Raw genomic sequence first — 17,720 nt, 5'->3', positions numbered from 1 at the left:
ATCTGCCCTAAAGGGCCTTGAAAGACTGCTTCTTTCCTCTCATGTGGGAAACTTGGGAGGTCAAGAGGCCATGCCTGGTCTATGGTGCTCCCATTATGTCCCTGTGCTCTAGAGCTGATTGAGATGGGGGCTAACCATACCTGAAATTTAGTGAACAAATATGGCTGCATTTTAATGTGGATTTAAATAATTTGCACAAGATCATTTATAACCTTATTTCTGTTGGAGAGTCTCACATGTAAGTTGCCAACATTACTATCAAGTGTCAAACAAGGATTAAAATGGCAAAATCTTCCATATATATATGGAAGATTATATATATTCCATATATATATATATATTATATATATTCCATATATATATATATATATATAGTTAGCCATATGTTCAGTCAATTGTTCGTTCTCATCAAATACCATGTATAGTCATTTGTTTGTTCCTTCCTGTTACCATGTTACAAACAGTTACTATGTTATAATGTAAAATAAGCAGGTCATGTCTTATTTGTTTTAGTTATATGTAAACCGATGTGATATCTTGATCGAATGTCGGTATATAAAAACAATAAATAAATAAATAAATAAAAGTTTTACTATATTTTGATTATTTTTTATTCCTCAAAATGTGTAGTATAAATGAAGTTGTTAGATAGCAGAACTTCTTGCCTTGGTAAAAAAGTAATCTCCCTTGCTTATTCTGTCTAAAGTATTTAGGTTCTCTTCAGCATTGTTACATTACACAAAGTTTGCATGAAGCTCTTTTCCTTGGAATAAAATGGTTTCAAGAAACTATGCTGGGATATGATTGGCAGCTGGAATATACCTTGACAGTGCCGACAGATCTTTTTCTGTCAACATCTACTATGTTATTATTTTAAACACATAATAAGAGCAATGTACAGAATGAGTGGGATGAAATGTGTATATAAAGGACAGTTTTTACCCTTTTAAAAAGTACTAAAGCAAGGGGAAATTCCATGAAAATAACAACCAACAGATTTAAAACAAATCATAGAAAGTATTTTTTCACTCAGTGTACAAACTGTGGAATCCGATGCCAGAGGATGTGTTCAAGGTGACTAGCATAGCAGGATTTAAACAAGATTTGTATAAGTCCATAATATATTATTAGCCAGGTAGACTATCTCCTGGAATGAGTAGCAGAAAATAGATCTGCTTTATGGCATCTGCCAGGCACTTGCAATCTGGATTGACCACTATCGGTCACAGGATGCTGGGCTCGATAGACCTAGGTCTGACCCAGCATGTCATTTCTTATTATCAGAAGAATACTTGGATAGGATACCAGAATATCAGGACAGCTGAGAGCTACGGTCTTCTCATTCTATAAGCTTGTAGGCTCTATAAGTACACTGGCAAAGTATTTTATGCTTATTATAATATCCTTTACACTGTTTGTATTATAAAACTATACACAGTTAAATCAAAATATACTGTATATTATGATTCCTGGCAAACTAATTTCACAAAGAACCAACTGGCAAATTTTGTTTGTTTAAATTTTTATGCAAAATATAAGCATGTAATAATTTCATTTGATTTTGCCTAGTTGCTGATAGTTATACATGTACAATTACCAGAAAAACGTTTCCATTTGAATCTTTATCGCCTTATTTACACATAGTACAACCCATGTTTAAAAGTTTTCAGACAGAATGTAATCCAGTTCCAAGGAATTCCTATGTAAACTGTGATACTTATCATGTATGTTCAGACAGAGCAGGAATGTGATCATTCATTGACTTTGCTAATTACAGCACCTCAAAATACTGGTCAATTGCAGATGTGATGGTGAGGAATTAAATGTGGAAACTACACCCAAACTGGGGTTGGCTGCCAAGATAATTGTTCCCATCTTAAGATAGCTACAGTTTTTTTTTTAATCTGCCAGGTAAGAAATAATAGGACTTTATAGTTTTCACATCCTTCCATTCTTTGTCCTTCCATGATTTATCAAGAAAGGTTAAATTTTTGCATTTTTGTCTCAATCACCTTGACTTTTTTTTTCATTTCAAAGATACATCTTCATTATCTCATAAGAAGAAGGGCAATAATTTGAGTGAAGCTGATCTAGTATAGTTTTAGAACCTATCTTTAACCTGGTTCCTTGGCTTTTTTTATTCCAGACATGTACTGCATATGTGTTTTGGAAATATTTATTAAGATCAGCAGAGGTGATGACTTCAAAATATTTCCTCCAGTCCTGCCAGCGGATAGGATAAAAAGCCTCTCGAGGCAAGATGCTGACCCCATTACAACCTTTGCTGTCTATCAGTCTTCTAATGGAACACCATTTTTTGAAAACCCGGGTAAAAAGTTGCGGTCCTTGGTGCCCCCAAATCCAGGCAGTGTAATGATCAACAAAGTCTTGCATGCAAAGCTCTATAAATTTGTGTTCCTGTTCAAAGGAAAGAAAGGCTCCATTTAATACATACCTAGACTGAATACCAAGTGAGTTAGTGATGTTCTTTAAATTCTTAAGAACAATGAAATCTGTATCCAAGTAAATCCCGCCAAATTTCCACATGATAGCTAACCGACAGGCATCAGAAAGTGTGGGCAAGAGATATGGTTCCCATCTGTCTTGAGATGAAGCATGCCAAGAGGCTAAAGGTGTATTTCCAAAAAGATCTTTAAAGTTCAGTGGTCTAATCTCAACATTAGAAAAACAACTGAGGAGGGAAATGCCCAGATTTTTAGGTAGTATTAATTTTGTTAAACCTTTCATCAAGACAGTTACTTTGGTCTCAGGGTGAGCCCTTGCTGCTGATTCTACTGAGCACATGAATAAAAAATGTGGGTTTGTTTGATCTGAAGTTTCCACAAAATATATCCCACCCTCTGGAAGGGAGCTGGAAGGAATAGTGTAAGGCACGGTGATTGGGCATTTAACATCCAGAGGTAAACTATAGTGCTGAACCTTGTCTTCATCTGTGATTTTCAGGTAGAACATGATTGAAATAAAAGAAATAAACTTAATAAAGATGATAAAGATAGTCCAAAATTTGTTCTTCATAGCCACATGGAATAATTTTTGCACTGAGGCAGATATTTTATTCATTGTCTTTACAACACAAAACTGATCTTCCAACAAAAGAAACATCTGGCAAAAACAAAACATAACAATTGTTAAAAATAAAGAAACATATGCTACCTATTGTATTGTGCAGGGCTGGAAAAATCACAGATGACAATTTGCCTATGTGCCTAAAATTTGACACCCATGGTTAAGGAACTGCCTTCAGGGCCATGTTGCTGCCATTACAGTCAGAGTTGGAGAGCCAAAGAAGTAAAGACTATAGCAGTCAAGGAATTATGGTTGGGGCTATGAAGTTACTACTGGGGCCAGGGTTAAGACATAGAATTGCTATTGCAGGATCATATTTAGAAGAGACATTGAAGGGATTGAAGAGGGAGAGAGGCTGTGAGAAAGAATGGAATGGAAAGGGAAGAAAAATGGGAAAAATAGGGAGAGAAGAAAGAAAAGGTAAAGTAAAAAGAAAAAGATGTATAAAAATGATATAAAAAGCACAAAGGTAGGCGATCTATGAAAGCCGTAAGGAAATACAAAAGAGATAGATGCATTTAGTCTTTTTCAATTCCTTGATTGAAGTGGAGACGTAAAAGAATGATATAGCCCGACTCTGGCCGAGTTTCGCCATTTATGACGGCTGCCTCAGGGGCTAAAAAATCAAATCTTATAAAGCATTGTTACAATAAATACATTTTTAAAAACAATAAATACAAAGTTGAGAAGTTAATAAATACAAAAATTAAAAAATGTGTATACAAACTTTTCTGACAATATTCAGAAATGGTGACATATGGAATAAAACAATCTCAAAAATCTTGAAAAATCTTCACGGTTGATAGAAATATACCGTATTAAATTAATAATACAATATTGGTTTTGGCAAAAATACAATTTACAATATACTGAAAGGCTCTATTACCTTAGGGGTAGATTTTCAAAGGGGTACACACGTAAGATACGCGCATACCCCCGAAAACCTACCCCAACCCCCCCCCGCGCACGCCGAGCCTATTTTGCATAGGCTCGGCGGAGTGCGCAAGCCCCGGGATGCGCGTAAGTCCCGGGGCTTGCATGGAGGGGCGTGTTGGGGGGCGTGTTGGGGCGTGCCGGGAGTGACGCGGCGTTTAGGGGGTGTGTCGGGAGTGATGCGCCGTTTCGGGGGCGTGTCCGGGGGCATGGTTCCGGCCTGGGAACGTTCCGGGGGCATGACAGCGGCCCCTGGACCAGCCCCTGGACCGGAACATGGAGCGCGGCAGCCGGCCCGGCGTGCGCAAAGTTACACCTGCTTCGAGCAGGCGTAACTTTCGTGATAGAGGTAGGGGGGAGGTTTAGATAGGGCCGGGGGGGGGTGGGTTAGGTAGGGGAAGGGAGGGGAAGGTGGGGGGAGGGTGAAGGAAAGTTCCCTCCGAGGCCGCTCCGATTTTGGAGCGGCCTCGGAGGGAACAGAGGCAGGCTGCGTGGCTCAGTGCGCGCAGGCTGCCGATTTTGGGCAGCCTTGTGCAAACAAGAAATTAAAATAAAAAAATCAATATTGTGATGATATCAATATAAACCCAATATATATATTGTAATAAAAACTGTGTATAAAAATCAATTAAGTTGTGTTTATATATAAAGACTAACCTTATCGTTCGTACAGTCAATCATATTCTTGTGAATATGATGTATCTAATCGCTCCTGGATTCAACAATTACACTGGTCATATAATGCAGCAGATATCATTAATACTCCTGATACAAAAGCAAATCAATTGGTTATTAATTAAATCTATATTTGAAACTCAAATGAATGTAAATAAGTTGAGTAAAATAAAAAAAGAGTTGTGAAACAACTGATAAAAAATTTTTGAATACAGTAAATGTGTTGATGATAAAAGTGAATAAAGGAACTAATACATTTCTGTCAATGCGCCTCTATATTATACAATGTGCATTTTGCTGTGCCAAATAATTTTTTATTTTTTAATCTCACAACAGGGGAATGATCATGTGTTGGAAACATGATTTTTCTTTTGTTCAGAACTAAGGGCCTCATTTTCCAAAGGCTTGCGCTATTAGCACAAGCCTGCGATAGCTAGCAAAAGTAGCGCAGGCCTGTGCTTTCATAGATCGCCTACCTTTGTGCTTTTTATATCATTTTTATACATCTTTTTCTTTTTACTTTACCTTTTCTTTCTTCTCTCCCTATTTTTCCCATTTTTCTTCCCTTTCCATTCCATTCTTTCTCCCAGCCTCTCTCCCTCTTCAATCCCTTCAATGTCTCTTCTAAATATGATCCTGCAATAGCAATTCTATGTCTTAACCCTGGCCCCAGTAGTAACTTCAGTGGAAAGATAAGGCCCTTTTCGCTGGCTATTTCGCGCCCAATAACTACACCTTCTATGGTGTAGTTATTGGGCGCAATGCCGGCAGCGATCGCATCGCAGAGGTGCGATCGCTGCCGGACCGCTCCCCCCGCTTCAGCCCCCGCCCCCCGTTAGCGCGATTTTCTAAAGTATCGCAGGCCTGCGATACTTTAGAAAATGAGGCCCTAAGTGATTATTAAACAAAAAGTGAAATTGTGAGTGAATGTGAAAAAAATAATCATATGTTGAAATGACGAGGTCCTAACACATACAAAAAAATTAGCAAAGTGTCTGGTGGATTTCTTATAACGAACTAATTAAAACCGGCTCGCTATGGAATGTTACTAATTGAATAAATGTAAAAGGAAAATACAAACATTGGGCTAGATTTTAAAAGCCCTGCACGCGTAAATCCGGCAGGATTTATGCGCGAAGGGCACTTGCGCATCAGCGCGCCTATTTTGCATAGGCCGCCAGCGCGCGCAAAGCCCCAGGACGTGCGTAAGTCCCAGGGCTTCGTAAAAGGGGAAGGAGGGGGCATGTCCGGGGGGGGGGGGGCATGTCTGCAGTCCAGGGGTGTGTCCTGGGGGCGTGTCCGGGGGTCAGGGGGCAGTTCGTGGTGGGTCCGGGGGCGTGGCGATGGTTCGGGGCGGGCTGGGAGGGCGGTCCCGTGTCCCCCGGCACTGCGGCCTTTGCTGGGGGATGCCGAGGCGGCACGCGCAAGTTACGCCTGCTTGAAGCAGGCGTAACTTGCACAACAAAAGATAGGGAGGGGATTTAAGTAGGGCTGGGGGGTGGGGTAGATAGGGGAAGGGAGGGGAAGGTGGGGGGATGAGGAAGGAAAATTCCCTTCGAGGCCGCTCCGATTTCGGAGCGGCCTCGGAGGGAACGGAGGCAGGCTGCGCGGCTCGGCACGCGCAGGCTGCCGATTTTGCGCAGCCTTGTGCGCGCCGACCCCGGATTGTATAAGATACCCGCGGCTACGCGCGTATCTTATAAAATCTGGCGTACTTTTTTAAGATCTACCTCATTGTGTTTAACTCAAATGCTATCTTTTGTCAAAAGTGTAATGTGCATTCTAACACAGAGAATTAGAAAATCTCCAATTGACACGGCATACCTTAAAGTATTGCCACTAAGGGCCTCATTTTCCAATATCGCAGTGGTAACGCATTGTTACCGCGTGCGATAAAAAACGGGGGCGTGCCCCATGCAAATAGGTGTTTTTTCGTGCTTCGCGAAACTTTCGCCGCACGCGCTAATGTCGCGTGCGGCGAAGCTGTTTCGCGTGCGGCAAAGCTGTTTCGCGTGCGGCGAAACAAATATCGCAGTACGCGAAGAAAAGTACAAAATATTATCGTGGTACGCGCCGTTGCCGCGGTACACGATACAAAATGAAACCCAGTACCGCGTCCCGCGATAATGTGTCTGGTATAAGAACTGACTTCCTGCCCCTCCTCCTTTGAGGGTTTGGAAGGAGTTTTGGAGAGAGAGGTAGGTGCTGGTGGTTTAGAGTTGTTAGGAGGTTAGAGATTTGATTACTGAGTGCGGTGTCCTGTGTTTTTGTTCTCATTTGTTTCCCTTTACCTGTGTCTTTTGTAATCTGTGTTGGAGTGCAAGTGTGACAGTCAACTGTTTGTCTATCTGTGAGGAGGAGGAGGAGGAGGAGGAGTGTGTTGGTGGTGGTGGTGGTGAGGAGGAGGAGGAGGAGGAGGAGAGAGGAGTGTGTTGGTGGTGGTGGTGGTGGTGGTGGTGAGGAGGAGGAGGAGAGAGGAGTGTGTTGGTGGTGGTGGTGGTGGTGGTGGTGTTGGCGGTGGTGAGGAGGAGGAGAGAGGAGTGTGTTGTTGGTGTTGGTGGCGGTGAGGAGGAGGAGGAGGATGGAGCGTGAGAGGAGTGGTAGGAGAGGAGAGAAGAGGGGTGTTGAGAGTAGAGGGAGGGGGATGGAGAGGGGGAGGGAGGAGGAGGAGGAGGAAGGGGGACGTAGGGGAATGAGGAGTAGGAGCAGGGACAGGGACAGGGGTAGCGGGAGAGATAGGCAGGAGGGAAGAGATAGGAGGGAGGGGGAGGGGGATGGGGTGAGGCAGGAGAGGATGGTGGGAAGAGGTAGGGCTAGACAGGCAGGGCAGAGGGGAAGGGAGTGGGAAGTGCAGGGTCAGGTGGGGGGGGGAGGAAGGGAGTGGGGAACCTGGGGGGGTGGAGAGAGAGGATAGGGAGGAGAACCCTCCGGAAGTGGCACCCCAACCAGGCAGCCAGGCCAGGGTCAGGCAGCGTGCCATCAGGTTCAGCCAGGAGGGCAATGACATGCTGATCGAGGGGGTCCTGCGCCACTATGCGCGGCTGTTTGGTAACCTGTCGGTGAGGACCAGCAAGGCAGCAAAGGCCGAAATCTGGTCCGGCATAGCTGGCCACATACAGCGGCAGAGCGACATCCGCCGCACCGGGGAGCAGGTGGCCCACCGCTACCGCGACATTAAGGCCCAGCTGAAGACACGGATCGCAGACAGGAACCAGTACCTGAGGGACACAGGAGGACGGTCCCCATGCCCCATCCGGTTCACACCCATGGAGCAGCAACTGATGGAGCGTCTGGGACCAGATGTCTTCGAGGGATTGCATCCCCACCTGGATACATCCCACCTCGAAGATGGTAAGTTGCCCTCTGGGCCCCCCCCCTGTGAACGGTCGTAACACAATGTTTAGGGCAGGTTTCAGTTTCTGTTACCCATGTGCTCTGCAGAACTGTAGTGGCCCCCCTCCTCCAGTCAGCAAGGGGCAGGCAGCAGGGTGCAAGGCATGCTGGCAACAGGTCACTGTCTACGTTAGGGCCTGGCCTGTGCACAGGCCAGGCCCTAACTGACACAGTGAGCTGGGCCCAGCCCCCCTCCCCCAGTCAGCAAGGGGCAGGCAGCAGAGTGCAAGGCATGCTGGCAACAGGTCACTGTCTACGTTAGGGCCTGGCCTGTGCACAGGCCAGGCCCTAACTGACACAGTGAGCTGGGCCCAGCCCCCTCCCCCAGTCAGCAAGGGGCAGGCAGCAGGGTGCAAGGCATGCTGGCAACAGGTCACTGTCTACATTAGGGCCTGGCCTCAGGCCTCAGCCCCACCACCCATGCCATGAGGAATGTCTCAAAGGACCCAACTGTACTGTATATGCAGAATGACATGTTGGTTTTACATTAGCTGCCCCTGTTTGACATAACAGTAATATAACAGAACAGCTGTGTTACTGATGCAGTATATCCTCTTTCTCCCCAATCTTCCTACAGAGCCATCTGGTCCCAGGCAGCAGCCCTCTGATGACAGCTGGGAGGGCCCAGGCACAAGCAGGGATCCACCAGGGCTCAGGCGGCCACCCATGGTGACGAGGCCATTCTACATTGACGCGGAAACACAGTGGTCAGAGGAGGAGGAGGAGGTGGTGCAGGCCGCAATGCCACCCCCAGGCAGCCCCTATACCCTGATCGAGGCCTTTGAGGAGTTTGAGTGGGGCCACCCCCACACTCCTCTGCGGGCAGCCATCCCGGGGAGCTCAGTGGGTACCCCACCCATCCCGGACACACCAGTGATGTCCCCAGTCAGCCCTGCACTGGAAGCTGGGCCAGCAATGGTCATGGACCCTGGCCCGGAGGAACCGCCAGCAGCGCCACTTGTCCAACCACAGCTGGAACCAGTGGCTGATGCAACGGTGCAACAGGTGGTGCTGGAGTTACGTGCCCTGAGGCGAGCATGGAGGCAGCAGAGGCGAGACCTCCACCTAATGACGGCAGCGGTCACCAATGTAGGGAACAGCATATCTGGATCAATAGGCACGCTCAACACCATCATGATGCAGATTCTGCAGCGGCTGCCGGACGTGCAGGCCTCCTCATCGGCAACCTCAACGCCCCAGCCAAGTCCCTCAGTGTCCCGAGGCCGCAGGGGCCGTCCACCTAAGAAGCTGCCACCACCCAGTGGACCATCTGGACGTGGCAAGGGGCCCTGAGGGGACCAACATGCCCATAAATGGGGTATGGGCAGGTACACCCAACCAACACTGTGAGGCACACCCCCACAGAGGGGCAGTGCCGTCGAGATGGAAGGGGATGTCCTGCTGGCTGCTCCCTACAGAGGGGCAGTGCCGTCGAGATGGAAGAGGATGTCCTGCTGGCTGCTCCCTACAGAGGGGCAGTGCCGTCGAGATGGAAGGGGATGTCCTGCTGGCTGCTCCCTACAGAGGGGCAGTGCCGTCGAGATGGAAGAGGATGTCCTGCTGGCTGCTCCCTACAGAGGGGCAGTGCCGTCGAGATGGAAGAGGATGTCCTGCTGGCTGCTCCCTACAGAGGGGCAGTGCCGTCGAGATGGAAGAGGATGTCCTGCTGGCTGCTCCCTACAGAGGGGCAGTGCCGTCGAGATGGAAGGGGATGTCCTGCTGGCTGCTCCCTACAGAGGGGCAGTGCCGTCGAGATGGAAGGGGATGTCCTGCTGGCTGCTCCCTACAGAGGGGCAGTGCCGTCGAGATGGAAGAGGATGTCCTGCTGGCTGCTCCCTACAGAGGGGCAGTGCCGTCGAGATGGAAGGGGATGTCCTGCTGGCTGCTCCCTACAGAGGGGCAGTGCCGTCGAGATGGAAGAGGATGTCCTGCTGGCTGCTCCCTACAGAGGGGCAGTGCCGTCGAGATGGAAGAGGATGTCCTGCTGGCTGCTCCCTACAGAGGGGCAGTGCCGTCGAGATGGAGGGGGAAGCACCATGCAAAGCTCCCACCCACCTGCTCACCTGGCCCACCGCCATCCGCTGTGCCACTCTGCTGTCTGCCACCGCCATCCGCTGTGCCACTCTGCTGTCTCCCACCGCCATCCGCTGTGCCACTCTGCTGTCTGCCACCTTCTGTTTCAAGGGCTGCACATTCTGGCAGTGTGCTGTAGGATGACCGGTCTGCTGAAGGCATGTTAATGCTGGTTGTGTGGTGCAATCTGTGCCTCATGTCTCCAAACGCCATGTGCTGCTGTGTCCTCCAGGGCCTCCTCCTGCTGCTGCTGCTGCTGTGTCCTCCTGGGCCTCCGCCTGCTGCTGCTGCTGTGTCCTCCGCCTGCTGCTGCTGCTGTCTGGTCCTGACCCTTCACTGCTGTAGCCTGAACCTTCATGTGTTTGGCTGCTGCCTACATGCTGAACTGCTGGGTACCTTGTCTGCTGGCTGGCCTGTCAGGCTGTCCTCTTTCAGTGCACTCTTTCAACATGGACTGCCTGGGGCCTGGACTTTCACTCTGCTGGCTGGCCTGTCAGGCTGTCCTCTTTCAGTGCACTCTTTCAACATGGACTGCCTGGGGCCTGGACTTTCACTCTGCTGGCTGGCCTGTCAGGCTGTCCTCTTTCAGTGCACTCTTTCAACATGGACTGCCTGGGGCCTATGCCTGTCTACTCATTGTATACTGACCAGCGGTAATCTATGTATTACAGTATCCAAGCTATTGGGGTGCCACTTCCTGTTCCTAGGTAATCATGCTTTGCCAGTACTGATAACACCCACTACCTGCATATGTGTAAATACTGCTGATGGTGGAGTGATGTAGTCCGGAATTGGATCACCTTGGATCCATTAGCTATCTAGTACTTGCAGATAATGAATACCTAGGAACATCAATTGTATGCTATTACTGCTCACATAATACTTGACTATACCCTGCTGAATGTTGTCAGGAATAAATATCCTGTTTAACCTGCCACCTATTGTGTTGTTGTTATGTTCCTAATGTGCTGTTGGTGTCCCCCCGCCACACCTTGCATGCTGTATCCCACATTGCAGCAATACAGAGTGTCCAACTGTCCCCTGGCTGAGGGTCACTATTGCTACATGTGCACCTGTCTGCCACATACCTTACAGAGTAAAACATAGGGCAGTACCAGACATGTCCCTGACAGTAGAAGAGGTATTGTCCCTCAGTACAGGGAATGCACAGTAATGGAGTCTGCTGATGTATGCCAGCACTCCTGATCTGTGAGGAAAGGGGAAGAGGTGGGCAGCTGTGTCTTGCAATAGCACTGCTCATGTCATGCACTGATGTCGGTGAGGAGGCCAGACATGGATATCTGACCAGGGTTCAGTATGGTACCTATCTGTGCATGACCCACACCATGTAAGTAAGGCGAACTGATGCTAAGGTACTAGCCAACGTTGCTTCCTAGATGGTCTCTCACCTATGCAGGTAACTGGATGATAGCATCAAGCACTGCTGGGTGACTGACCGAGAGGTTGGCATGCACGACATCCATGATAGTGGTAGCGCATGCACACTCTTAATTTCCAGGCACCATTGGCATACAATACTGTGTAGGCCTTTCCAGCTGTACATGCTAAGCATGTACCGTGTGCAATCCCATATATCGTTGTGCATCCCCACCATGGCAGCTTGGTTGTGTGCCAGGAATGCCATCCTATGGGCACGCTTTTAGCATTAAGGTTGTGGGCCCCTGACAAGTGTGGGAGGGGAAAGGTAATGTGGCTATCTGCATGCTGTGTATTACAGCAGTTGCACAGACTGTCAGCAGCCAGCTAAGTGGGCTGTTAGTTGTACAGAGAGGGGACAATATTAATGGCAACATGTCATACCTGTGTACAGGGTGCAAGCGGTGTAAGGCATGGTTAACAGCCCTTAAGTGTGTTTAGCGGGTGTCCATGTGCACACTGATGTGGTGACTGCTGTTGTGCAGTCACTGTTACTCACCCATGTAGGATTTTGTGGGTCTGAAAGGTGCAGATATCGCAACAAGGGGTCCCCATCCATAGTGGCACACATCCCTCTGGTGCCATCTCCTAGCTGTGGGGTGTGCATGGCTCCTCCATTACCTGTTCCAATGGTGGACATGGCCCACCATCTGATGGCCCACACTGTGTGGTCCAGAGTCCTACAGTGTCTTCACATATGTAAGGTCACTACACACACATATGCCAGCCACTCACCAAGGTGGACTGTCCTTAGTGATAGGGCATGTTGATTGGCTAACCAGTACAGGGCAGTCACAGGTATCGGTCAGTTGTGACTGATATTTGTTAGACATAACTGTCCCTCAACAGTACAACAATCATTCACATGCTGCAGAACCCCAGTGGACTTTCCTTCCTACAGGTGTGCAGTTGCAACAGTTACAGGTAAACAATGTTGCTCACACATCATTTTCAGCAGACATTTTACACAGACTGTGTGACCTGTGTCACCATCATGTTATGTAGCCACCTCACACCCATTGTGCTACAAACCCTGTCGTGAAGCTCCTGTACCTGCAAGCCTTTTTTGAGGGACATCATGTGGATGGGACGCCTACCCTCCCAACGTACCAATATGGGTGCATCTATGTCACGCGGAGGGACATGTAGGTCCATGTGTGGCCCTTATTCCCTATATGCCTGCACACAGCGCAGTTAGCAGTACTGGTAACACCACTGTGCACCAGCTCCTGTGCACTACATACTTGGGAAGCAAGGTAAAGGGGTCTCCTACACATATGGCCTGTCAGGCAGTGCCACAGGTCATTCAGCATGTGGAAACAGTAATGTTCTGCTGATAATGATGTGTGTGCCACATTGGTTAGCTGTCACCGTCTGACTGACCAGCACACCTGTAGGGAGGGAGGTACACTGGGGTTCTGCAGCATGTGAATGATTGTTGTCCTGTTCTAATTCAGTAGATTATAATGAAGATCTGTATCACTGGGTCTCACACACTTCTGTATTCATGGCATTACTAAGGACCCTGTTGGTGCACCCATGGAGGACACAATCCATGAATGATGGATTTCCACTGTACGTGGACATCAGGAAGCTGTCACCTGTGGAACGCTTGCCATACATGGTGTACGGTGTTGCCTCCATGTCCATGGCACTGTGTGGCCTGTGTATGCACTGAGGCAGAGGCCAAGTGCAACACTGAACACTGTGATGGTATTTGTCAACACCCTTAGGCACATCTTGCTTCACTGACACATTCCACCTCATTAAGAACAGGTAGCCATGTCAGAACATACAGCATGTACCGTGCAGCCTGTTTAACGTCTGCATACCCAGCTAGTGGGAACCAGGACCATACAACTGTGGTGCAGCAGGTAGCACAACTGTTAAGGATGCACATTTGCTTGGCCAAGTGTGAGGTATTTGAACACTGTGACCAGCCATGGCAGGGGCTGATGGCACCGTTGGCCCTCCTTATATCCCCTTGTGGAAGACATCGCTGGGTGCAGCCAGGTCGTGTGCTGCCAGACGGGTGCACCCTCATAAGGTACAGTACCTGTAGGCTCCAGGTGTACATCTGCATGGGATCATGCTTGAGGGCCAAAGCAAGAGTGGATGGTGGTGAGGGGGGGGGGGGTAATGCAGAGCCTAGGTACCACCTGTACCCCGAGATGCCATCCTGGTATGGGGTGCTGCAGTGGGCAGCACCATCATTGTCAGATAGTGGCAACACAGCAACCTGTCCCAGTCACACAAGCTGGGTGGGATGGGTTTGCATATCTTGTGGCCAGACTGGGGTGGAGGCATGGTTATGGTCAGAGCGCAGACCAATTCTCAGCCCAATTGGTCACCTTCCTGCCCTGTGTTCCATTATACCGTACAGTATGAGGGCGACAGGCCACTGTATCCTACATACTTTATGAGCCACACATGCTTCCAGTATGAGGAATCCTTTATTTATTGTAATTATTTATTTCAGTCGTTATATCCCAACATTCCTGACAATAGTCCCATCATGCTGGTTCACATGAAACAGGAGTGCAAAATAAGCTTACACTTGAACAATAGTGCAGAAAAAGCTGTTACATGTAACAGCGGAAAATAGAATTTGGAGTAAGAAGGCAACATATGAAATGGAAAACAAGATAAGTATATATAATTACATTGTAAGAGGTAGCTAATAGTCATATTTATGGTGAGGTGTGTTGACTGTTAGGAGTTAAATAATATTGGAGTTATGGACAAGCCTGCATGAACAGGAGACTGGTGAATAAACAAGCCTGCATGAACAGGAGACTGGTGAATAAAATGAGAAGCTTAGGAGTGAGTGCAGAGGTGGTGGCCTGGATTGCAAACTGGTTGACGGACAGAAGACAATGTGTGATGGTAAATGGAACTCTCTCTGAAGAGAGAGCAGTTTTAAGCGGTGTACCGCAGGGATCGGTGTTGGGACCGGTCCTTTTCAATATCTTTGTGAGCGACATTGCGGAAGGGATAGAAGGTAAGGTATGTCTTTTTGCGGATGACACTAAGATCTGCAACAGAGTGGACACGCCGGAAGGAGTGGAGAGAATGAGACGGGATTTAAGGAAGATGGAAGAGTGGTCGAAGACATGGCAGCTGACATTCAATGCCAAGAAGTGCAAAGTCATGCATATGGGGAGTGGAAATCCGAATGAACTGTATTCGATGGGGGGAGAAAGGCTGATGTGCACGGAGCAGGAGAGAGACCTTGGGGTGATGGTGTCTAATGATCTGAAGTCGGCGAAACAATGTGACAAGGCGATAGCTAAAGCCAGAAGAATGCTGGGCTGCATAGAGAGAGGAATATCGAGTAAGAAAGGGAAGTGATTATCCCCTTGTACAGGTCCTTGGTGAGACCTCACCTGGAGTATTGTGTTCAGTTCTGGAGACCGTATCTCCGAAGAGACAGAGACAAGATGGAGGCGGTCCAGAGAAGGGTGACCAAAAAGGTGGAAGGTCTTCATCAAATGACTTATGAGGAGAGATTGAAGAATCTAAATATGTACACCCTGGAGGAAAGGAGGAGCAGAGGTGATATGATACAGACTTTCAGATACTTGAAAGGTTTTAATGATCCAATGACAACGACAAACCTTTTCCATAGGAAAAAAATCAGCAGAACCAGGGGTCACGATTTGAAGCTCCAGGGAGGAAGATTCAGAACCAATGTCAGGAAGTATTTCTTCACGGAGAGGGTGGTGGATGCCTGGAATGCCCTTCCGAAGGAAGTGGTGAAGACCAGAACTGTGAAGGACTTCAAAGGGGCGTGGGATAAACACTGTGGATCCATAAAATCAAGAGGCCGTCAATAAAGAGTGGGTGGCTCGCCAGAATGACGGCTACTGCCTGGAGATAATACCCTTATTCAATAAACATACACATGGTTACTGTGACTCCAACATCACTCTAAGCTACAACAGCAAGAGGAAATGTGGAAAAAAGGATTCGCACTCACAAAGTGGGGAGTAGCTGGCTTGTTACGGCGGTTACTACCCCAAACCAAATAAGCCTGATACTTCACTTTCAATGCATATCCAGCATAGCTCTCTGCTTCAACGGTAGGGGAGAAGAAAAACTGATACTTCACGCATAGCTCTCTGCTTCAACGGCAGGGGAGAAGAAAAACTGATACTTCACGCATATCCAGCATAGCTCTCTGCTTCAACGGCAGGGGAGAAGAAAAACTGATACTTCACGCATATCCAGCATAGCTCTCTGCTTCAACGGCAGGGGAGAAGAAAAAAGGATTCGCACTCACAAAGCGGGGAGTAGCTGGCTTGTTACGGCGGTTACTACCCCAAACCAAATAAGCCTGATACTTCACTTTCAATGCATATCCTGCTTCAACCGCAGGGGAGAAGAAAAACTGATACTTCACGCATATCCAGCATAGCTCTCTGCTTCAACGGCAGGGGAGAAGAAAAACTGATACTACACGCATATCCAGCATAGCTCCCTGCTTCAACGGCAGGGGAGAAGAAAAACAACCAATAAGGGCTGAATAACACAGTCTGGGTAAAACAAATAAACATGGGTGTAGCTTGCTTATTGCGGCGGTTACTACCCCTACTACCCCTAACTAATCAAGCTTGATATTTCACTTGGTTGCAGCTCCATCACTGCTCTCTACATTCATGGTGGGGGTGGAAGAGAAATAGAACCAAAGAGCTAAGAGAAACAGATAAGTATGAGAAAAAAATGTGAAGCTTGCTGGGCAGACTGGATGGGCCGTTTGGTCTTCTTCTGCCGTCATTTCTATGTTTCTATGTTTCTATGTAACAGCCAGGTCTTGAGTCTCCATAGCTGATAGAGTCAGCCATTAGTTTCTCACCCTGCCTGACACGCTGTCCTCCCCATCACATGCCAACAGTCAGGCCATCACCTTTGTAGCCAAAGATGCGTAAGGTGGCTGGGTAGCCCCAGGCCACAGCTCCGTGCAGCCAGCACTGCTGACACTTTCTTCAGGTGAGATGTCATGACAGGAGTATGTCCGGCCTGCATTAAATGGTGGCTGTGTGTCCCAACAGGGGACATCTATATCATGAGGGGTGTGACAGCATGTGTGTGTGCTGCTTCCAGGAGCATGCATGGCCAGGTAGCTGTTCCTTGCTGCTGAGGTGCACTGTGTTGCTCAGTAACTCCATCAGATAATGTGTGCCATATCTGGAATGACACAGGTGTGTGGTACACCTTGGATGGCAGAAGTGCACTGCACAGCAACCCAGAGTATGTAGCAAGTGCTTAGCCCAATGGCACAGAATAGGTATCACACATACAGCACCTCAGCAGAGGCTTGAGGCAGCGCTTCCCCACCCTATTATGGCCTACATCCTCTGTGGCAGGCCAGCACCCCACACAGTTGTTGGGTGGACACACGTAGCAGGTGAAGCACGTATGTAGTTATTTATTTAACGCTTTTCTATACCGATCTTCATGGTTGGATGACCATATCAGACCGGTTTACATCGATCAGGGTAATAGTAACAATAGTAACAAAAAACAGTACAAATAGTAAATAATAGTAAAAAACAAGAAGAATAAAGGTACATTTAACAAGGTTGGTACACTTGGAGCTGTATATTGTTGGAAGGAAAAAGGCATAGGAACACAGTAAACCAGAAGTGTAAACAATATGATAAAGGGTCGTAGCAGACTGAAAGGAGCTCTGCACACTAACCTATTTCCTAACCCATCGGTGGGCAAACAGGCCGTCTTGGGCAGGGGTCTGCCCCATGCCAACCTTAAAAGTGTGTCTGTATAAGGTGTTGGCGAACCTGGCTGCCCCTGAGTGTGTTGTCATGCCGTCGTGCACGCGCACATGGGGGATCAGGTCTGAGGTCTGGAGCTATAGCCACAGGTATTCCATGGCGAAGAGCCACATTATGGAACACACAGCAAAGCAGGATTATTCGAGCAACCTTGGGGGGGGCATACAGTAGCGTTCCCCCACTCTTGTCCAAACATCGGAAGCGGCTCTTCAAAAGGCCGATGGTACGTTCGATGACCATGCGGGTAGCATTTAAGGACCGATTATAGGCCAGCTGTTGTGCTGTGGCAGGCTGGGGGATCGGGGTCATCAGCCAGGGCCTGCATCCATA

At 48.0% G+C, this 17,720-nt stretch overlaps 1 protein-coding gene across 1 annotated transcript in view; it reads right to left on the bottom strand.

The window, feature by feature from the left end:
• Positions 1-1,555: 1,555 nt before the first annotated feature.
• A4GALT (alpha 1,4-galactosyltransferase (P blood group)) overlaps positions 1,556-17,720 on the bottom strand; it is a 30,617-nt gene continuing 14,452 nt past the window's right edge. The window contains exon 3 of the mRNA XM_029600106.1: positions 1,556-3,123. Coding sequence (XP_029455966.1) covers positions 2,032-3,123 — 1,092 coding nt within the window. The 3' untranslated portion in view covers positions 1,556-2,031. The remainder of the gene's footprint in view (positions 3,124-17,720) is intronic.

Source organism: Rhinatrema bivittatum, chromosome 4 (assembly GCF_901001135.1).
Source record: "Rhinatrema bivittatum chromosome 4, aRhiBiv1.1, whole genome shotgun sequence".
Classification (NCBI taxonomy): Eukaryota; Metazoa; Chordata; class Amphibia; order Gymnophiona; family Rhinatrematidae; genus Rhinatrema; species Rhinatrema bivittatum.
Note: the sequence above shows the minus strand (reverse complement) of the source record. Positions and strands in the feature narration are given on the sequence as shown.